We start from the raw sequence: 20,786 nt of genomic DNA on the forward strand, positions 1-20,786 counted from the left end.
TAAATTACTCTCGAAGTGATTGAAGAATTAATGTATGATATATATCACTTCTTATTTGTTTGGGTTGCTTGAACTGGTCCTGGAGGGCCTACCCAAAGCATGGGAACCCAGCACAACGAAAGCCAAGACCACAGACTAGCTAAGCCCAACTGTGAACTGTGAGTTTGGTGGCCAGATGGTCTCTTCCTTTCACTTCTCTGATTTTTCTCTTGCAAGAGACAGCCCTGAAGTATTCTACTTCAGAAGCATTTGTGTTTCCTCTCCAGGAAGATTCTGCCTTCTATGACAATTATACAGAATATAGACCAACTGACTGTACATTAACTAACTGATTCCAAGTGTTACTTTATTCCCCTGCCCCAGAATTGTAGCAGTTGTTCTGAAGTGCACAGAACAAGATGTAACCCAATCCAACACAATTAGCCATAAGAAATCTGAACTTCTGTACAAACAAAAATGGAAACTTGTTAGCTCTGGGAAAAATCCTCTGTGTCCCAGTGTTTCCTCTCTTTATCTCTTTATGCTTACGAGGCTTCTCAGGAAGCCTCAGTCTAGACATCCATCACGAGACTATAGGCTCTAATGAGAAAGGTACACTGAGCACATTCTATGTGCACTGTACTGTGCTAGCTGTTTCCTTACTTGAGCTCACTTAATCCTCACAATATGAATTGCAATTAATCCTATTTCACTGAACAGGAAACTAAAGATCAGAATTTAGGTGGCTTGCCTAAGGTCACAGAATAAACAACAAAACAGGACATGAACTAGACAGAGTTAGCTCTGACTCCAAAAGTATTTTTTTTAACCATGTCATATTGCATCTCATTTATTTATTTGCTATTAAACTCTTTTCATTTATATATTAACTACATCAAACACAGACAAGACCAAAACTAATTTAAAACTAGATACGGCTGGGCGCAGTGGCTCACATCTGTAATCCTAGCACTTTAGGAGGCCAAGGCGGGCGGATTGCCTGAGCTCAGGAGTTCGAGACCAGCCTGGGCAACACGATGAAACCCCATCTCTACTAAAATACAAAAAATTAGCCAGGTGTGGCAGAGTGTGCCTGTAGTCCCAGCTATTCGGGAGGCTGGGGCAGGAAAATTGCTTGAATCTGGGAGGCAGAGGTTGCAGTGAACTGAGATTGCACCACTGCACTCTAGCCTGAACGACAGAGGAAGACTCCGTCTCCACACACACACACACAAACTGGATACACTGGACCACTTTTCTATAGACGCTATCAGGCAGAGCAAAACAGTTCCTCCCAGGAACACACACATTAGCAATCTATATGATGCCACTATGCCGCTATGTGTAAACACATTTACATATCGTGTGACTCTTTTTAAGCTTACACAATAGGCTGAATTATTTAAATCACTATTAAAGATAATCAAAAAGATTCTGGATGTGCAAATCAAATGTAGTTTATTTTTTTCAATCTCTTAGAATCTCTAACAATCAAATTTATAATTAATGTCTCTTAGTAGCTTAGTAGAGCAAAAAGGAATGTTAGGAAACACAAAATAAACACAAAGTCTTGGTGACTTCTAAAATGCCATCTTTATTCCTGTGCCTAGATAATTACAGATTACAAACGTGCATTTCTACTCTTTGATTACTAGACCAGTTCCCATACTACAAAATAGGCGCTCTCCCTTAAAGACAATAAAAGTTTCAAAGCAAAAAGAGGATTTTAAAGAATTCAACTAAAAAATCCCATGTTCTTCAATGGTTAGTATGTAAAAGAATTCCCATAAGAAAAGTAGTACGTTTCTTCCTATTTCTCATAAATGAAGTCCCTTCTATTTCAGATTATAATGAGCTATTTTACTCCAAAAGAACAATTCTCTATTATAGAACACTTCTAAGGTGATATGGTTCTTGAAACAACAGTGTGTATAGCAACAGCACTTTCATGGACTTACATAAAAATGTAAACTTTGAAAGACAGGAGGTCACTATTCATACTGAGAAATAGCAGACAAATGACCGCAGCATTCCTTAAAAAACAATCCCCTTCAACCCTGCTAGTGAATTTAAACATGATTACATTTATAAAATTTGATTTACTTACAAAATGTCAAGAGCATGTCCAGTATGTCAAATAAGCCATAGTTAGTTTAAATTTTAAAGCAAACATCCATAAATGTCCAACTATTATCTATGTAACTGATATTCTCAAAATGCTTTTACCACATATTATTACAATAATCTTCACAACAGTTCTACAGGCGCAAGCCACAGCATCTGGCTCATAGGTGAGAACTTCATTGGGTTAAATGGCTGTTTGTATTACAAAACAGGGCATTGTGTATGACAGTGAAATTTGTTTTACACTCATACTAACAAATACATGGCTCCAGTCCTCATCAGAGAACCTTCTATATGAAAGGCTAACATTTCACTCCATAACAACTCAGAAAATGTAAGTTGTGGAGAACCCCAGGGGTCAACTGATCTAATCTCATATGATACAGGAATCCCCTGTTTATCACTGCACATCACAGAATATGGATTTTAGAGTTGACAAAGCTGAACTCAAATCCTGGTTCTGCCTCTTCTTAGCAAATTACTTCATGTCTGCAATGATGGTTGTAAAGCATCGCAGGTGCCCTCAGTGCTATGGTCCATCTGCTTCCCTTTCCAGATTTTTCACCATCCTGCCTATGCTCCTGAATACACACTCAAGCTAGAAACACAGAGTCCCGAACTTAGAACAGTGATCTGGCCAGCCACTGCCCAGCAAGACTATCACTTCAGGAAACCCAGACCATGAAGGCGAGTACCTTCTAAGAGCCCGCGCTGCAGCTGATCACCAAACTGGCTAGCTTTTGTGCCTTTTGCACTTGCTTTAGTGCCAACAGGATAAAATTGTCAAGGACAAAATCTAAATGTTTATTTAGGTGGGGATGAGTCAGGAAGTAGACTTTATTTTATGGGGCTCAGGGCCAACAACCTCATTCAGTGGCCTCCAAAACTAAGCACTTTGTTGAGGGAGAAGAGAAATCACTTCATAAGAGGTATAGAAAGGACTGGAATCTCTGCTTACAGAGCTGTGGACTGCCCAGAGCTTACAGCAGGGTCAGCAAATTTTTCTATAAAAGGTCAGATAGTAAATATATTAGGTTTTACAGGCCATATGGTCTCTGTGGCAACTACTCAACTCTGTGATTGTAGCATGAAAGCAGCTACAGACAATACCTAAACAAATGAGCGTGGCTGTGCTTCAATCAGGTCTTACATATAAAAGCAGGCAACACACCAGCTTTGGTCCACAGGCTGTAGTTTGATGACCCCTAGTTTAGAGTACTGTTACTGGCACATCACAGACACACAATAAATATCAAGTATATGATTCAATGTACCATGGCAAGAGAACAAACTGTTGTGCTAAAATCTTTTCAACCTTAAAAAAAATTCAGTTTTCCCTTTTATTGTTACTGATTACAGTGATGGTATTCAGGCGAACACTCAGAACAGGCCATTCAGAGTATCATTTGGGCTTAGCCTGTGCAGCTAATGCAGCTTCTTCACACCACACAGCCGTCTTTGCAGTGTTTCAACTTGTGAATGATTCATATTCTGCGGCCCTTTTGGCTGATGCTATCACTGCAAAGCAGTGATATGTGTGAGTCCATTCATTATGGTAACAAGCTTTCACTCAAGCTTTGTTTCTTGCAGTATCTATCATTTCTAGTGTGATCTCCTCCGATGATTTTTGAAAATCAAGTCAACAGTAGGATTTTCTTGTTGAACTGTGAAGGCCTGTGCTTGGTAGGGACTTTGTGAATCATCCCTGCGTGGGTCCCAGAGCTACTGGGGTCCCATCACTGGAGTAGCTGGTGAGACCCTCCAGGGCATGAGAGTTGCTATGGGCCTCTGTGTGGCTTCTAGAGACTTCCCAGGGGCACAAAGACTATGTGACCCAGGTGGAAGCTCAGGAGGCTCACACTGGACACATGCTGCACACTCTGGCTCTCCTGTGGCTGCAGCTGCACCCACCTACCCAGCATGCTCCCCACAGCCTGTCCAGCCCAAGCCGATGGCACTCCCAGGAGAGCCCAGGACACCCTCAACTTTTTATTGGATTACTAGAGTATCAAACCACCCATCTATCTCTCTCAGTTCCTCACTCCCACCCCTGTACCCAGCAAGTCATCAAGTCCCCCAGGTGAGTAAACTGGAGTTAACAGCAGTTGGTACTTATGGCATACACTGGATTTGGCTCACTCACATGTGGTATTCCTATCTTCATCTACTGTATCTTCCAAAACTACATAAGCTGCAAAGTTAAAAACTGCATTTCTCAGATTCCCTTGAGCTAGGTTCCAGACATGATTTATTATCAGTCAATCAAACACATCCGCATGGATTTTGCATGGGGAACAATGTTAAGTGGGGAGAAAGGCAGAATGCAAGACATGGTTCTGGAGCCAGTAGCTTTATTGGTAGCATCCTGACTCAATAGGCAGCTTCCTGATCATAGCAGGAACATCAGCCTCCTTGGTGGTCCACTCATTGTGTGGCTCTGGAAATCATTCCTGGATATTCCACCTAGTCTGTTTCTTTAGCCTTCCCAACAACTCTGTGAGCCATGTAACATTCTTTAATACATTTCTTTCTGCTTAGTTAAAAGCCTATTTTGTTTTCTGCAAATGAACCCTGAGCAATAAGCTTACGACTAAGATCAAACAACTACAAGTCATGTGTTGCTTAACGATGGAGATATATTCTGAGATGTACACTGTTATGTGATTTTGTCACACAAACATCATAGAGTATATTTATACAAATCTAAATGGTATAACCTACTACACACCTAGGCTATATGGTATAGTCTGTTGCTCCTAGGCTTCAAATCTGTACAGCACATTACTGTACTAAATACTGTAGGCAACTGTAACACTGGTTACAATGGTAAACATTGGTAAATATGGTAAATATTTGTATATTTAAACATAAAAAAGGTACAGTAAAAATATAATCATGGGACCACCACAACGTTGTTATTCAGTGCATGACTGTATTAGCTCAGACGTTAACCAAAATGAGTCTGCCTTCAAAGCTCCATTCACTCAATCACTATACTAAACCACTGCAGTTCTAGGGGGCTGTTCTCCCTCACGTCTCCCAGATCTTCTAATGTCCACTGAAGTTGGAATTCTCTTCTGCACATGGACTACAAAACTGACATGCTTAGTTATCATTTTACACTAGCTAAAGGATCTTCTCCTTTGTAAAGCATCCCTCACCACCACTACTGTGATGGGTCGGGGACTTTCATCTGTTTTTCCACAGCATCTATGCTTCTCTTCACTGTATCATTTATCAAACTGATGATTTCTGGGTCCTGTAATAAACAGTGAGTACCTTAAGAACAAATGTCATTTCTTATTTCTCTCTACCCTCAGCAACTGGCTTATTAGAATAAACAAATAGTTAATGCTGCTAAGTCAATGAATGACCTAATACAGTGGGAAAACATAACTTGGAGGATGGTTCAGTTGGCCTGCTTTATAACATATTAAGATGCAATAATGGACAGGAAAGTATGAATAAAGTACAAAGTGCTGTTATCCACCATCATAAGTCTTTGTCTATATCCATCTTGTCTACATGGGCTCTCTAAGGGCAGAATCCTATCTAGCTGATCTGTATCTAGCACAGAGTTTGTTTCTTAGTGTATGGAATGAAATCATCCACTAAAAATCATTAATTGAATGTGGCTGATACCAAATACTCTTTGGGGCAGATCAAAAGAGATCTCAACCAAGATACAAATGATATCATATTTTTCTTTTTTTTTTCTCTTTTGAGATGGAGTCTCACTCTGTTGCCCAGGCTGGAGTGCAGTGGTGTGACCTTGGCTCACTGCAACCTCCGCCTCCCGAGTTCAAGCAATTCGTGTGCCTCAATCTCCCAAGTACCTGGGATTACAGGCGCGTGCCACGACACCTGACTAATTTTTGTATTTTTAGTAGAGATGGGGTTTCACTCAACGGGGCTGGTCTTGAACTCCTGGCCTCAAGTGATCCTCCCGCCTCGGTCTCCCAAAGTGCTGGGATTACAGACGTGAGCCACTGCGCCTGGCCGATATAATATTTTTCTATCTTTTAAGAGCAAACAATACTGCTTTTGCTAAAAGCAAATGAGTTTAAATTCTTTTCATAACATTCAGGCCATTTTGAGAAGGTCTGGCAGAGCCTTTTGGTTGTTCCCCAATATCTTTCTTCCATTCTTCCTGATATTAGAGTCATCGCATGTAAACCAGGCATTAGTCACCCAGAATAAAGATGGTATGTCCTCGTTTCTTGAAGTGAGAGATGGCCATGTGACTTAAGTTCTAGTCAATGGAATGCAAGTAAAATTAGAGTGTACAACTTTTGGGAAATGTCTTTAAAAAACCTGCAGGGTGGAGATGATACCTTTCTCTTCCCGTTTCCTTTTCCCCACAGGATGGAATACAGGGGGGACAGTTAGATTCTGGATTGTTAAGCAGAGGCTGCTTGATGCACAAGATGGAGACACAAGAAACAATGAGCCTAGGCCAGACGCAGTGACTCACGCCTGTAATTAAAGCACTTTGGGAGGTCGAGGCGGGAGGATCACTTGAGCTAAGGAGTTTGAGACCTGTCTGGCCACCATGGTGAAACCTCGACTCTACAAAATAAAAAATGCCAAAAAAAATTAGCCGGGCATAGTGGCATATGCCTGTGGTCCCAGCTACTTGGGAGGCTGAAGTGGGAGAATCACTTGAGCCCAGGAGGCTGCAGTTGCAGTGAGCTGATATTATGCCACTGCACTCCACACTGGGTGACAGGGCGAGACCCTGTCTGGAAAAAAAAAAAAAAGCATGAGCAAGCCTAGATCCCTGATGGTTATCTCAGCCCTGTCCTGCCTATGAGAAAGAATTAAACTTTGCTCCTGTTTTAGCCACTGTTACTTTGCATTTCGGTCACTCATCCTAATATATAAAATTAAAAAGCTAAAAACAGGTTCTTTGTAACTATTTCTGTTGTGTACTAATCATCAATCGAGTCATGAATTATAAAGAGCTCTTTTAAAAAATGTTCACATCACAATCTAATCCAAATATAAACAGACCATAAAACTGTGTGTGAATGTAGACCAACAGAGTCAGAATATCAAGCCTAGTAACCAACACTAGAATTCAGAACAGTCAAGCTGAGTAACAGCACTAACTCTGTCAGATGAAGGGATGATTACCCTTACCTGATGGTGAATTCCAGTAGCTCCTGGGCTCCCTGAGGGTCCAGGTGCTGAAGACTATACACTCTTTCAAGGCTCTGCTGCAGAAACTGCTGGGAAGGATCCTCTTGAGATATGATGCTGGGAGAAACAGCTGATGACACTAGTTTTCTACCTGGTAACTAAGCAAACACAGTGGGATTATACAGCCATTAAGTTTGGTGGCTCAACTTTTGGTAACACACACACACAAACACATAAAAGCACATTAAAAATGTGAGCTAAACAAAACAAAGGAAAAAAGGCTAGGAGATTCTATAAATAACCTTTTTCCCCTTCCTCAGCAACATCGGGAGTTAAAGAGAAAGAGACAAAATGCAAACATGGTCCACCCAATACAGCCACAGCTGCCAGGAGAAGAATAGAAAAGTATAGTATTTTCTATTGCTAACTGAAATAAATGGGCCAACCATAGGAAGGAGACTAAGGAAGGAGACTAAAAATTAAACTGTTGTTACATTTTTTTTTTTTTTTTTTTTAGACAGAGTTTGGCTCTTGTTGCCCAGAGTGCAATGGTACGATCTTGGCTCACTGTAACCTCCGCCTCCCAGGTTCAAATGATTCTCCTGCCTCAGCCTCCTGAGTAGCTGGGATTAGAGGTGCATGCCACCACATCCAGCTAATTTTGTATTTTTAGTAGAGCCAGGGTTTCTCCCTGTTGGTCAGGCTGGTCTCGAACTCCCGACCTCAGGTGATCCACCTGCCTCAGCCTCCCAAAGTGCTGGGATTACAGGCATGAGCTACTGCACCCAGCCACATTTATCTTTAAAACACTATCTTATCTTTCACTTGACAGAAGAGTAATGATTTATTTCCAAATAAGTTATATAGCATATAATTTTTTCATGAGAAATTTTTTTTTTTTTTGGCCCTTCAGACATACTTATTCTTACTGTTAAAAGTGGTTTCCTTTTAAGATGGATGGGAAGGAGACAGCAAAGAGTATTTCACTTTTCATTTTGTATCTCCTTGTTTTTTGGCTTTTTTTTTGAGATGGAGTCTCATTCTGTCACCCAGGCTGGAGTGCAGTGGTGCGATCTTGGCTCACTGCAACCTCTGCCTCCTGGGTTCAAGCAATTCTCCTGCCACAGCCTCCCGAGTAGCTGGGACTATAGGTGCCCACCACAATGCCCAGCTAATTTCTGTATTTTTAGTAGAGATGAGGTTTCACCATGTTGGCCAGGCTGGTCATGAACCCCTGACCTCAGATGATCCACCCACCTCGGCCTCCCAAAGTGCTTGGATTATAGGCACGAGCCACTGCGCTTGGCCTCATTTTGTATCTTCTATAAAGTTTGTTTTCTAACTATATATATATATATATATATTCCTCTAAATAAACACATATTACTTCATTGTCTTTCTCTCTTGGGCTCCTTGCCATTGTTTTATACTTTTGCTTTTGTATCCTTTACCTTTTAAGATGATTCATTTTTTTTTGGTGTCCCTGCGTTATTGATATTAGGCAAGAAGAAAGGAATCTGGAGCAATAGATTATATTTTAGATCAAGAATTTAAATTGTTATATTTTAACAATTACATAAAGCCATGATTCTCCATAAGTGCTTATTTCTTAAAAATAAAACCATTACTATTTTTAAAACCTAGAGCTATGTAGAAGAAAATTTAGAAATGGATCATAATAATAGCAGCAAACACTTAGTGAATGCTGTGGCCCAGGTACTTGTCTAATCTTTCTATTTGCATCAACTCATACCTGCAAAAGTATAAAACAATGGCAAAGAGCCCAAGAGAGAAAGACAATGAACGAACAAGTTTTCAGAGAATATATGGACTGCTTTCTACTATTTAATAACTACAAAGCACAAAAAATAAAAAGCCAAAAACAAGCTGCACACAGTGGTGCGCACCTGTAATCTCAGCGACTTGGGAGGCTGAGCCAGGAGGATGGCTTAAGCCCAGGAGTTTGAGACCCGCCTGGGCAACATAACAAGACCCTCATCTCAAAGGAAAACATGAACAAAAACACCCCTACCCCATGCAAAATAAAAACAAGGACAACGGATGTTTTCAACATACCCTCAAGGCAGGAACAAGATGAGAAAGACTGTCTCGGAGGTAGGCATAGTGCCTGAAGGTGTGATCTGAGAACAACGCTGGCATTGTTGGACAGGTTTTAGCAGCATTGAAAATAAGGACCAAAACTGCAATATCTGATAGATCAGTGGGTTAAGTAAACTTGCAAGTACAAAAGGTTGGCCAGAATCTGGCACTCTCACTTTCCACCTCCAAAATCTCCATCAAGAGACTATGATTTTCTAATAATCAAAGAAATGCAAATACAAACAAGAAAATACATTCCCCTACTCCACCCACACCCCCAATTACCAAACGTTTTTAAAAATGCCAGATGCTGCCAAGAATACAAAAAAATGGTAATGATTTTGCCTGTAAAGTAGGTAACTATATTGCCTATCAAATTACATACCGGACAGGCGCGGTGGCTCCCAACACTTTGGGAGGCTGAGGCGGGTGGATCACTTGAGGTCAGGAGTTTGAGACCAGACTGGGCAACATGGTGAAACCCTGTCTCTACTAAAAATACAAAAATTAGCCGGGCGTGGTGGCAGGCACCTGTAATCCCAGCTACTTGGGAGGCTGAGGCAGAAGAATCATTTGAACCCAGGAGGTGGAGGGTGTAGTGAGCTGGGGTGGTGCCACTGCACTCCAGCCCAAGCAACAGCTTAGGAATTTGAGACCAGCCTTGCCAACATGGTGATACCCCGTCTCTACTAAAAATACAAAAACGAGCCAGGTGTGGTGGTGGGCGCCTATAATCCCAGCTACTCAGGAGGCTGAGGCAGGAGAATTGCTTGAACCTGAGAGGCAGAGGTTTCAGTGAGCCGAGATCAGGCCACTGCACTCCAGTCTGGGTGACAGAATGAGACTCTGTCTCCAAAAAATAAATAAATAAAAGAAAAGAAAACTCAGATCACCCTAGCTACACTGCAGAAGGTGATGCCAAAGCTGTCTGCCAACACATCAGGGCCCATCCTAAGCACGGAGGATACAAGCTGGATCATCCATGTCTGGTTCAGCCGTGTCAAAAAATGGGTGGGTGCTCAGAAGCTCTGGCACCAAGGGAAGCACCAGGGTTGGATGCCGACTTCCCAGAAACTTCAAGCACCTGAAACAAACAAGTAAGAATGCACATCAACAAATTAGTAAAGTTAGCCCTTTGAAAAGTACTAGGAACTGGAATCAGAAAACCTGAACTGGAATTGGAAATTCTCGATCATATACTTTTGCTAACTCTATGACTTCAGATATGTTACCCAATTATTCTGGAACTCGGTTAATTCATCTAAAAAAATGGGTTATTATAAAGATAAAAGAAATGGTTATTTAACCAATAGCCATTTCCCCCATCTTTCTTCCTGAGAGGCGCCGGATTTTACTCAGGTATCAGGCAGGCAGCAATGTGCTCGGAAAAGGCAGGTCCAGCCCAAGAGCTGAACCACTATTGGTCTAGACCCATCTCGGCAATCCCATTCCCATTTTCCAGTGACTGGTTTGCTGGTAGGCAAGTAAACCAGTCCTAGTCAATGGAGCACGAGAGTATGCTGGCTGGGTTGGCTGGGGAGCTACTCAGGGATGTTTCTGCAAATCAAAAGAGGAATGAAGGAAAGGGAATGACCCTTCCTTTCTGTCTTGACATACTATATTATGAGGCAGCCATCTTACAACTATGAGAAGAAAGTCGGCCGGGCGTGGTGGCTCAGGCTTGTAATCCCAGCACTTTGGGAGGCCAAGGCGGGTGGATCGTGAGGTCAAGAGATCAAGACCATCCTGGCCAACATGGTGAAACCCCATCTCCACTACAAATACAAACATTAATTGGGCATGGTGGCACGGGCCTGTGTTCCAGCTACTCAGGAGGCTGAGGCAGGAGAATTGCTTGAACCCGGGAGGTGGAGGTTGCAGTGAGCCGAGATTGTGCTATTGTACTCCACTCTGGTAGAGAGAGACTCCATCTCAAAAACAAAACAAAACAAAAAAGCCAAGAGAACTGCAGAGAAACCAAAGAGAGCCCTGGTAACCTGTTGAACGACCAATCCTGAAACCAACCTTCTGACTTCTTGTTATGAAAAAACAGACCTATTGGCTAAGATATTTTTAATCAGATTATCTTTTTTATTTGTGGGCAAAAACATTCTAATTGATATCCTGGGTGAAGTTCTGAAATCACAGATCTGTCTGAAACTAAGTAGCCTTATGCAAGTAAAGGCTTGCGTAAGGCCAGGCACAGTGAGCCACTGCACCTGGCCAATTTAGTGCACCTTCTAAACCAGAACTTAACAAATAAAAAATAGTAAGGCCGGGCACAGTGGCTCATGCCTATAATACCAGCACTTTGGGAGGCCGGGGCAGATGGATCACCTGAGGTCAGGAGTTCAAGACCAGCCTGGCCAATGTGGTGAACTCATCTCTACCAAAAATGCAAAAATCTGCCGGGCGTAGTGGCACACACCTATAATCCCAGCTATTCAGGAGGCGAAGGCAGGAGAATCACTTGAACCCTAGAAGCAGAGGTTGCAATGCGCCGAGATTGCACCACTGCATGACAGGCCAGCCTAGGCAACAAAGCAAGACTCCATCTGAAAAAAATAAAAAATAAAAAATAAATAAAAAAACAGGCACACTAAATTGAAAATGTATGTATCTTAATTCTGTCCTCATGGAATTTATAATTCAGCTGAGGCAAAGATGACCAATACTACAAGGTAGGAACTATCAAATGAATGACATTCTACTTCTACGTGTCAAAGGTAGAAGAGATCAATATGATCAGAGAAATATTCACATAGCAGATGGTCACATAGGAGATTTTACCAGAAACTGGAGAATAGGTAGATCAGCAAAAGAGACAGAAATAAACACTGAAAAATTCATTAATATATGTGGTCTGAAAGTCATCTCATCTAACGCATGTGATCTTCTTGAGAAGTATGCTTTTCCCAGTCTTTTGTTTTTCCTTCTATGTGGAAAGAACTTCATTCATTTATTTTCAGGCCTCTCTAAGCCCTTGTACTCACTATACCTCAGGGCACACTGTAAAGGAAGAATTTTGGCTTCCAGGTACTACTCCTTTATTTTGATCTTATTCTATTCAGAACTCAGATGGGCACCCCAAGTGCTATTAAATGGGTCACCTTACAGACCCCTACACAAAGCTAGACTTCAATTCTGCCTTCTTAATATAGTTAATTTTTTACTATCTCATCCACCTCCCTATACACATATTTGCTACCTCTCTTCCTTCTTGCTATTTGAGGGCTAGGTCTGAGCCCAATCCATTTTTAAATCTCTACAGCACCTAACACAGTGACTGGGTTATAACAAATGTCCAGTAAGGATTTGTGGAATGAACTAAAGATACATAAACAGAGCAAACTATCTCCTTCGGAACTTTCATTTATGCATATATGTTTATCAACATTTTAAAAATATGTCACTCTATTTCTTTACTCTTTTATCATTTTTTTCCTTTCTAAGAGACAAGGTCTTGCTCTGTCACTCAGGCTAGAGTGGACTAGTGTGAACATAGCTCACCGCAGCCTTTAAATCCTGGGCTCAAGCAATCCTTCTGCCTCAGCCTCCCTGAGTAGCTGGGACTATGGGTGTGTACCACCACACTGGGCTAATTTTTCAATTTTTTTGTAGAGACAGGGTCTGGTTTTGTTGCTCAGGCTAGTATCAAACTCCTGGCTTCAGGTGATCCTCTCTCCTCGGTCTCCCAAAGTGCTGGACTTACAGGCATGAGCTACCGTGCCCAGGTTCATCTATTTTTTATTTCTAAATAAAGCCACCATTCATTGGAAAAGGTGAAAAAAATGTAAGTGATAATTAGAATAAGTAGGCCAGGTGCACTAGCTCATGCCTGTAATCCCAGGAGTTTGGGAGGCCAAGGCAGGAGGAATGCTGGAGCCCAGGAGTTCAAGACCAGCCTGGGCAACATAGTGAGACCCTGTCTCTAAAATTAAAAAAGAAAAAAAATTAGGATAGGTGACTTCAAAATATTTTGGAGCACTATGTGGTTGAGGAGTTCTTTGTCCACAATCACCCAATAAAGACAGCCTTATGTAAATATTCTAAGTGGCCCAAATAACCACAAATCTTATTTTAATGCTAGAAGAATGTTCTAGCATTCCTTCTGTATTCATTCTAGGTCTCCACAGAACTCCAGTTACTTATATAGGTGTTTATCCCCACTGCAATCCCACACCCTAAATGACTGAGAGTTCCTTGAAGACACTCAATAAATATATGTCAAACTGAGCTGAATGGGACTATACAAAGGAATGGCAAAACAGAAAACCAGATACTAAAAATGTTACCGAGAGTAGGATTCCCCTGGTGTTTTCAGTTTTAATACACTTTCTTTCTTTTTTTTTTTTTCCACCTCCTGGATTCAGGCGATTCTCTTGCCTCTGGGACGACAGGTGCCTGTCACCATACCCAGCTAATTTTTGTATTTTTAGTAGAGACAGGGTTTCACCATGTTTGTCAGTTTTAATATATTTCCTAAGTAGCTGATTCACCCCACGGTTTTTCTACTTTTAGTAACAAAATTTTTAAAGATAAACTAAACACAGTTGAACTGGTCTTATCATATAAACTTATTTAAACATGTGGAACACACATTTTATATTAATTACATGTATGGAAGTCATTCTTCAAACAAAGGTTCATAAACAGTATTAATAACTTGATGGTAATCAGTAAAACTAGAGATAATCAAGGGACAAAATGATTGTGATTTCCCACCTATAGGTCAAGTGCCAGCCCTGCCTCCTGCCCTGTCTCTAATCTCTATGATGATGGATCTGATTCTTTACAAAAATGCAAAGTAGACACAGGAGTGATTAACACTATATAGGAAAGGCTGGGTGTGGTAACTCACACCTGCAATCCCAGCACTTTGGGAGGCTAAGGTGGGCGGATCATTTGAGGTCAGGAGTTCAAGAACAGCCTAACCAACATGGTAAAACCCCATTTCTACTAAAAAAAAAATACAAAAATTAGCTGGGTGTGGTGATGTGCACCTATAATCCCAGTTACTTGAGAGGCTGAGGCAGGAGAATGGCTTGAACCCAGGAGGCAGAAGTTGCAGTGAGCTGCAATCACGCCACTGCACTCTAGTCAGGGCGACAGAGCGAGACTCCGTCTCAAAAAAACATAACAAAACAAAACAAAACACTATATAGGAGAAAGAGGAAATCTAATTCATTTCTGTACTTCCAACAGCTACCACAATGGTTGGTGCGTAGTCAGCACACAGCAGGCACATAATATTTGCTAGGTGGATAGATGGACACATTAGTAAGTAATCTAAAATGTGATACTCAGCTTAGGAATCAGATTCCTGAGAGTTTGGTTAAGTTGAATCAGGTTTCTAAAGTAAAGGCAAAACTCAAGGCCATACTATCCTCAATCTATAAGGATGGAACAATGTCAGCATTGTACATTTACCACATTATGGGACTCAGTGAGTAAATGGGCAAAAAAGTCATTACTTCCATATGGAGTCCCTATCAGTAGGGTACTTGGTTAAATTTTTCAGCAGCTCCACCAATGCAAGATGAATCCCTTCTTTGGTTGAAACGTTAGTACAGCATAAGAGTTCATGAAGAGCCTCTCGAATATCTCTGGATGAATCCTTTAAAAAAAAGTAATAATAATAGTTGTTACTGTTGGTTAGCAGACTCAGCCTCTATCTACCATCCCCTTCTCCCTAGCCACCTTCCCATCTAGGGTGGCCATGTAACAAAGTATGTGGAAGTTTTTTGGCTGAAATTCCTGAAACAGCTTCATTTTATTGATAAATAAAGGACCAGAGGCAGTAGCTTTGTCCCCTTTGTTCTTTAACCTTCCTTTTCCATCCTATCTGGAACTCAGTCATGATGCTGAAGGTACAAGAGCCTTTTTGCAACTAGGAAAAAAGAAAGGCTAAGAAGAAAGGCTAAGAGAGAGGCTGGGAATGGCCAGTTAGCAGAACACTCAGAACACACACACTTATTAAGTTTGCCATCTCATATAGGCACAGTTTGTGGCATCCCAAAACAATTACAACAGTAACATCAAAGATCACTGATCACAGATCACTGTAACAGATGTAATATGAAAAAGTTCGAAATATTGCAAGAATTACCAAAATGTGACACAGACATAAAGTGAGCACATGCTATTGGAAAAATGGCACCGATAGACTTGCTCAATGCTTGGTTGCTGCAACCTCTCAATTTATTAAGAAAACACAATATCTGCAAAGCCCAATAAAGAGAGGTATACCTGTATGTGTTAAATGGAGGAGTGAGGGAGAGTCAATCTAACTGATGTGAATTTCAAGAAGACTTCGAGAATGAGAAATATGAAAAGAGAGGCAAATTGAAACGTCACTCCTATTCATAAAATTCTGCAACAGTTTTCCATAATGTTAGAATAAAATCCAGACATCTTAAAACGGCCTACAAGGCTTTCTACCTGTCCTTAATCCCTTCTCAGACTTCATCTCACGCCACATTTCTACTTTCTCACTGGAGTTCACTCCTACTGGCTTTCTCTCTCTTTTGCAAACACAACAAAGATCACTTGTGTTTTAGAGCCTTCCTACTAGCTGTTGCCTCTACCTGAAGTTATTCTCCCAGTCTTCACATAGCTAGCTTCTGTTCATCATTCAAGACTCAACTTGAAAATCATCTTCTCGGAAAGTCTTTACTAACCACTCAAATTACAGTGAAATTCCCCATTCCTCCATCATACTGTTTATCTTCTGCATAACATTTATCACCATCTGAAATAATTTTGTTTGTTTACTCCACCTGTCTTTAGAATATAAGTTTTATGACAGCAAGGAGCCTATCTGTTTTGATACCCCTATATTTCTAATACATAGACAGTGCTTGTTGAATACAGAAGTGAATTTTTCTAGGCAGGGTAGGATCTTGGCATAGCAGGAAACAAAAAAAAAGTGAATTCCACTTGTAAGGCTCAAAGCAATGAAGCACAGTGACACAGAAAATATAAAGGAGCAGTGCACAGCAGGGTGGAAGAATAGTCTACTGTAAGTTTATATGGGTCTGAACTCCTGAAAAGAATCAAAAGGCAAGGATTCTCTATGAGCTATATACATAAGTACTTATAAATAAGCATACCTGTGAACAATTCTGTACATCAAAACATAGCTTGGAACATAGCTCAGCTATTCAGCAAACATTTACCGAGCACCTAATTGTGCCAGACACTGCTGCAAGACATTGGTAATAAAAAAATGAAGAGTCGGCCGGGCACGGTGGCTCATACCGTAACCCCAGCACTTTGGGAGGCCAAGGTGGGTGGATCACTTGAGGTCAGGAGTTCAAGACCAGCCTGGCCAATATGGTGAAACGCCATCTCTACTAAAAAAAATACAAAAATTAGTGTTGTGGTGCATGCCTGTAATCCCAGCTACTCGGGAGACTGAAGAATTGCTTGAACCCAGGAGGTGAAGGTTGCAGTGAGCCAAGATCGCACCACTGCACTCCAGCCTGGGCGACAGAGCGAGACTCAGCCTCAAAAAAAAAAGAAAAGTCAAGACACCTTGAGAAGCTCACAGTCTTATGAAATAGAGAATTACTGAAAAATGCTAGAGCAGTATACACAGGGTACTATGGGAATAGAGAGGTGGCATTTAGCCCATCCAGGGCTGGGAGTAACAGGGAAGGATTCCTGGATATGTTACCTAATATAGGCTGTGGGAATAAGTGGACATCTCCTAGGTTGAAGTGGCAGTTTTGCAAACAGAGGGGGAAAATTACATTGAAGCTAAAATTGTGAGGAAAAGCAATATGTGTAGGAAAGTGACTTTAGCATCAAGTTCAAGGTGAGGAATGGTGGAAAAGAAAGCTAAAAAGGGCCGGGCGCGGTGGCTCACGTCTGTAATCCCAGCACTTTGGGAGGCCAAGACGGGCGGATCACGAGGTCAGGAGATCAAGACCATCCTGGCTGACACAGTGAAACCCCGTCTCTACTAAAAATATATTTAAAAAAATGAGCCGGGCGCAGTGGCGGGCGCCTGTAGTCCCAGCTACACGGGAGGCTGAGGCAGGAGAATGGTGTGAACCCGGGAAGTGGAGCTTGCAGTGAGTGGAGATTGCACCACTGCACTCCAGCCTGGGCGACAGAGCAAGACTCCATCTCAAAAAAAAAAAAAAAAAAAAAAAGCTAAAAGAAAGCTAAAAAGGAAAGGAGTGGCTAGACTATGTATGAGGCCACCCATGAAGAACCACACATAGAATGTAAACTTATTTTTAGGAAAAGATACATGAAAAAATTATAAAGATTTATAATTCAGGAAAAATCTTAGTAGAAGTGCTAAGCAGTTGAGAGAATGGTAGGAATCTTCAAAACCAAAGCACCAGCTATTTTTTCAAGTATGCAGTAGAAATCTGTTACAAGTGTTCTAAAAACTAAGCACCTAATTACTATTCCTTTCATATCTGAACCCCACCTTCCCCAAAAAAGGAAACCAGAGGCCAAACCCCATTTATGAATACTCTGAAGAACTTCAGTAGTTGCAATTAAAATACAGACATTTTAGAAAAATAATCCAAGAACCACCTAGAGCTGTACGGCCTGGGGAGCAACTCTGTGTTTACATTCTGGTTCAGCCACTAACTCAGACAATTTATTTTTTTCTCCATAAAATTCCCAGGGTAGAATGAATCAATCCCTAAGAGCACTTGCTGCTATAACAGCCTATGATTCACTACAAGAATAAAATCAAATTAAAGGTTGAAAAGAACTCTTCATTATTTAGCCCCTCCCTTATCTATAGCCATTTCTTCCACTCTCCCATCTCTTCAACTCTATGCTATCATTATATAATAAACTCTTTTTAGTTTCTTGAATATATCATATTCTATCTTATCTCTGTATCTTTAGACATTGCTCCCTCTGGGCCGGGCACGGTGGCTCACGCCTGTAATCCCAGTACTTTGGGAGGCCAAGGCAGGCGGATCATGAGGTCAGGAGATTGAGACCATCCTGGTTAACACAGTGAGACCCTGTCTCTACTAAAAATACAAAAAATTAGCTGGGCGTGTTGGCGGGTGCCTGTAGTCCCAGCTACTCAGGAGGCTGAGGCAGGAGAATGGCGTGAACCCGGGAGACGGAGCTTGCAGTGAGCCAAGATCACGCCACTGCACTCCAGCCTGGGTGACAGAGCGAGACTCCGTCTAACAAAAAAAAAAAAGACATTGCTCCCTCTGTCTGGTACCCTTTCATCCTACCACCAGTGTCACTTCTCCTTTAAAAAAGATGCACTTCAGCTTGAGTGACAGAGTGAGAGCCTGTCTCAAAAGAAGAAGGGAAAGAAAAAGCCCAGTTAAGTCCTACTCCTCCTTCAAATGTCCACTACAGCACTTCCTCCTTCTTCCCAACCTCACCTCAGCCAATTCAGGTTAGACACTATGTATTCTCTAGGCATCCTATCCTTTCTTGATCACAGAAAGACCAAGCTTATTCAAATTTCCTGTTTCACAGTCAATTTCTTCCATTTTTGGGGGGTGGGGTATGGTGAGAAAACAGAACTGTGCTGCCTGATACACTGTTCTGTCACCAATGCCTACCACAATATCTGATTTTAACAGTGGGGGTGAGGGATGAATTAATGAGTGACAAACTAGAAACACTCACCTCTAGCACAGCCAGGACAGTGTCAAGCTGATCTTCTCGGAGGGTGATGTTGTTAGAGATTTTTCTCATGGTATGTATGGACTGCAGACGTACTTCCTCAATTTCATCGTTGAACATGTCAACTAGGAAATCAAGGCACTTCTCAGCAAAAGAGGGTGAAGACTGGGCCAACATGCAGAGGGCCTCCACAGCAGCAATACGAACCTCTAGAAAAAAGAGAAAAAATAAAATTGCACATCAGGCTGGGGACAGTGGCTCACGCCTGTAATCCCAACACTTTGGGAGGCCGAGGTAGGCAGATCACTTGAGCCCACCTAGGAAACACGGTAAAACTCTGTTTCTACCAAAAACAATTTAAAAATTAGCTACGTGTGGTAGTATGCACCTGTTGTCTTAGCTACTTGGGAGGCTGAGGTGGGAGGATCACTTGAGCCTGGGAGGCAGAAATTACAGTAAGCCAAGGTCGTGCCACTGCACTCCAGCCTGGTTGACAGAACAAGACCCTATATCAAAACAAAACACAAAAAAACAAATTAGCCAAGTGTGTTGGCACACACCTATAGTACCATCTACTTGGGAAGCTGAGGCAGGAAGATCACTTGTGCCCAGGAGTTTGAGGCTGCAGTGAACCATGATCGTGCCACTACACTCCATCCTGGGTGACAGAGTGGGCCCCTGTCTCAAAAAAAGAAACAAAAAACAATAATAAAAACAACAACAATAAAAAAAAAAAACCCAAAAAACAAAAAACAAAAACTGCACATCAGCCAGGTGCAGTGCCATACACCAAAGTCCCAGCTACTCAGGAGGCTGAGGTGGGAGGATCATTTGAGCCCAGGAGTTCAAGGCCGGCCTGAGCAACACACTGAAGCCCCATATTTTATATACATATAAAGTAACTCATATCAAATTAAGAGCCATGGGAAAAGTCCAAGATGGATTCCTTCTCCTTCAGGCTGTCTTCTATTCTCTACTCCTCTCATTCTATAAACTCTCCCTGGGAGATCTCTATGCCCACAGTTTCACATACCACCCACCTTAACATTGATCTAAGAACATGGAATTTAGTATCACAAGAACTATGGCTTAAATCTGACTCCACATATGTGTGAAGTCGCATGTCTGTCTATATTAACTTCTTGAAAATTAAACTGTCTTACTTATCTCAGTATTCCAACCACAGTACTTTTTAAAAAGTCAGTTAGTAAATCATGTTATCATTATTATTAAGATTAAAGTAGACTAAATATCATTGTTCCAATTTTAGAGGGAAGATTCAGCAACATGGATTAACTTGCCTCAAAGCAAATGAGGGCAGAAATAGGACTAATACCCAGGTCTGTTGACTGCAGGTTAAAATCATATAGTGGTTAAGGATGCACGCTTGGAATGATAGAGGTCTCAGAGCAAACTGTAGTGAATGATCCCTCCACTAAGTTGGAGCGTGATCTTAAATAAGTAACTTCCTGGCACCTCAAATTTCTCACCTGGTAGATGGAGATAATACTCATTTCCTTACAGAGTTGTTAGGACTAAATGAGATAATACAGGTAAAGCACACAGGGCCTCTGCCTGGCATATTTTAAGAGCTCAATAAGTATCACCTACAGTGTAGATTTGGGTTCTGTAAGCACCTTTAAAACAGGGACATGTTTTCGACCCCTTGGTATGCTCAGAACATGTAAGCAATAAAGCCACTGATCTGAGGAAACCCTTTCTTCATTCACTAATAAGTGGGTCCTGCACACGTACTATATGCTAGGTGCAGTACTAAGGGCTAGGATACAAAGATGAGAAATGAGTAAGAC

At 41.5% G+C, this 20,786-nt stretch overlaps 1 protein-coding gene across 19 annotated transcripts in view; it reads right to left on the minus strand.

The window, feature by feature from the left end:
* The window catches only part of INTS4 (integrator complex subunit 4), a 111,044-nt gene that overhangs the window by 29,033 nt on the left and 61,225 nt on the right, over window positions 1-20,786 (minus strand). For 15 of the 19 annotated variants that reach the window (XM_074014861.1, XM_074014858.1, XM_005579176.3 and 12 more), the window contains 5 exons: window positions 18,979-19,184; window positions 14,820-14,962; window positions 10,314-10,429; window positions 9,322-9,455; window positions 7,246-7,403 (listed from right to left, as the gene is read on the minus strand). In XM_074014861.1, coding sequence (XP_073870962.1) covers window positions 7,246-7,403; window positions 9,322-9,455; window positions 10,314-10,429; window positions 14,820-14,962; window positions 18,979-19,184 — 757 coding nt within the window. Of the gene's footprint in view, window positions 1-7,245; window positions 7,404-9,321; window positions 9,456-10,313; window positions 10,430-14,819; window positions 14,963-18,978; window positions 19,185-19,363; window positions 19,482-20,786 lie in introns of all 19 variants that reach the window. The other 4 variants (XM_074014869.1, XM_074014870.1, XM_074014867.1 and 1 more) reach the window with 1 other exon arrangement.

This window comes from Macaca fascicularis, chromosome 14 (assembly GCF_037993035.2).
Source record: "Macaca fascicularis isolate 582-1 chromosome 14, T2T-MFA8v1.1".
Classification (NCBI taxonomy): Eukaryota; Metazoa; Chordata; class Mammalia; order Primates; family Cercopithecidae; genus Macaca; species Macaca fascicularis.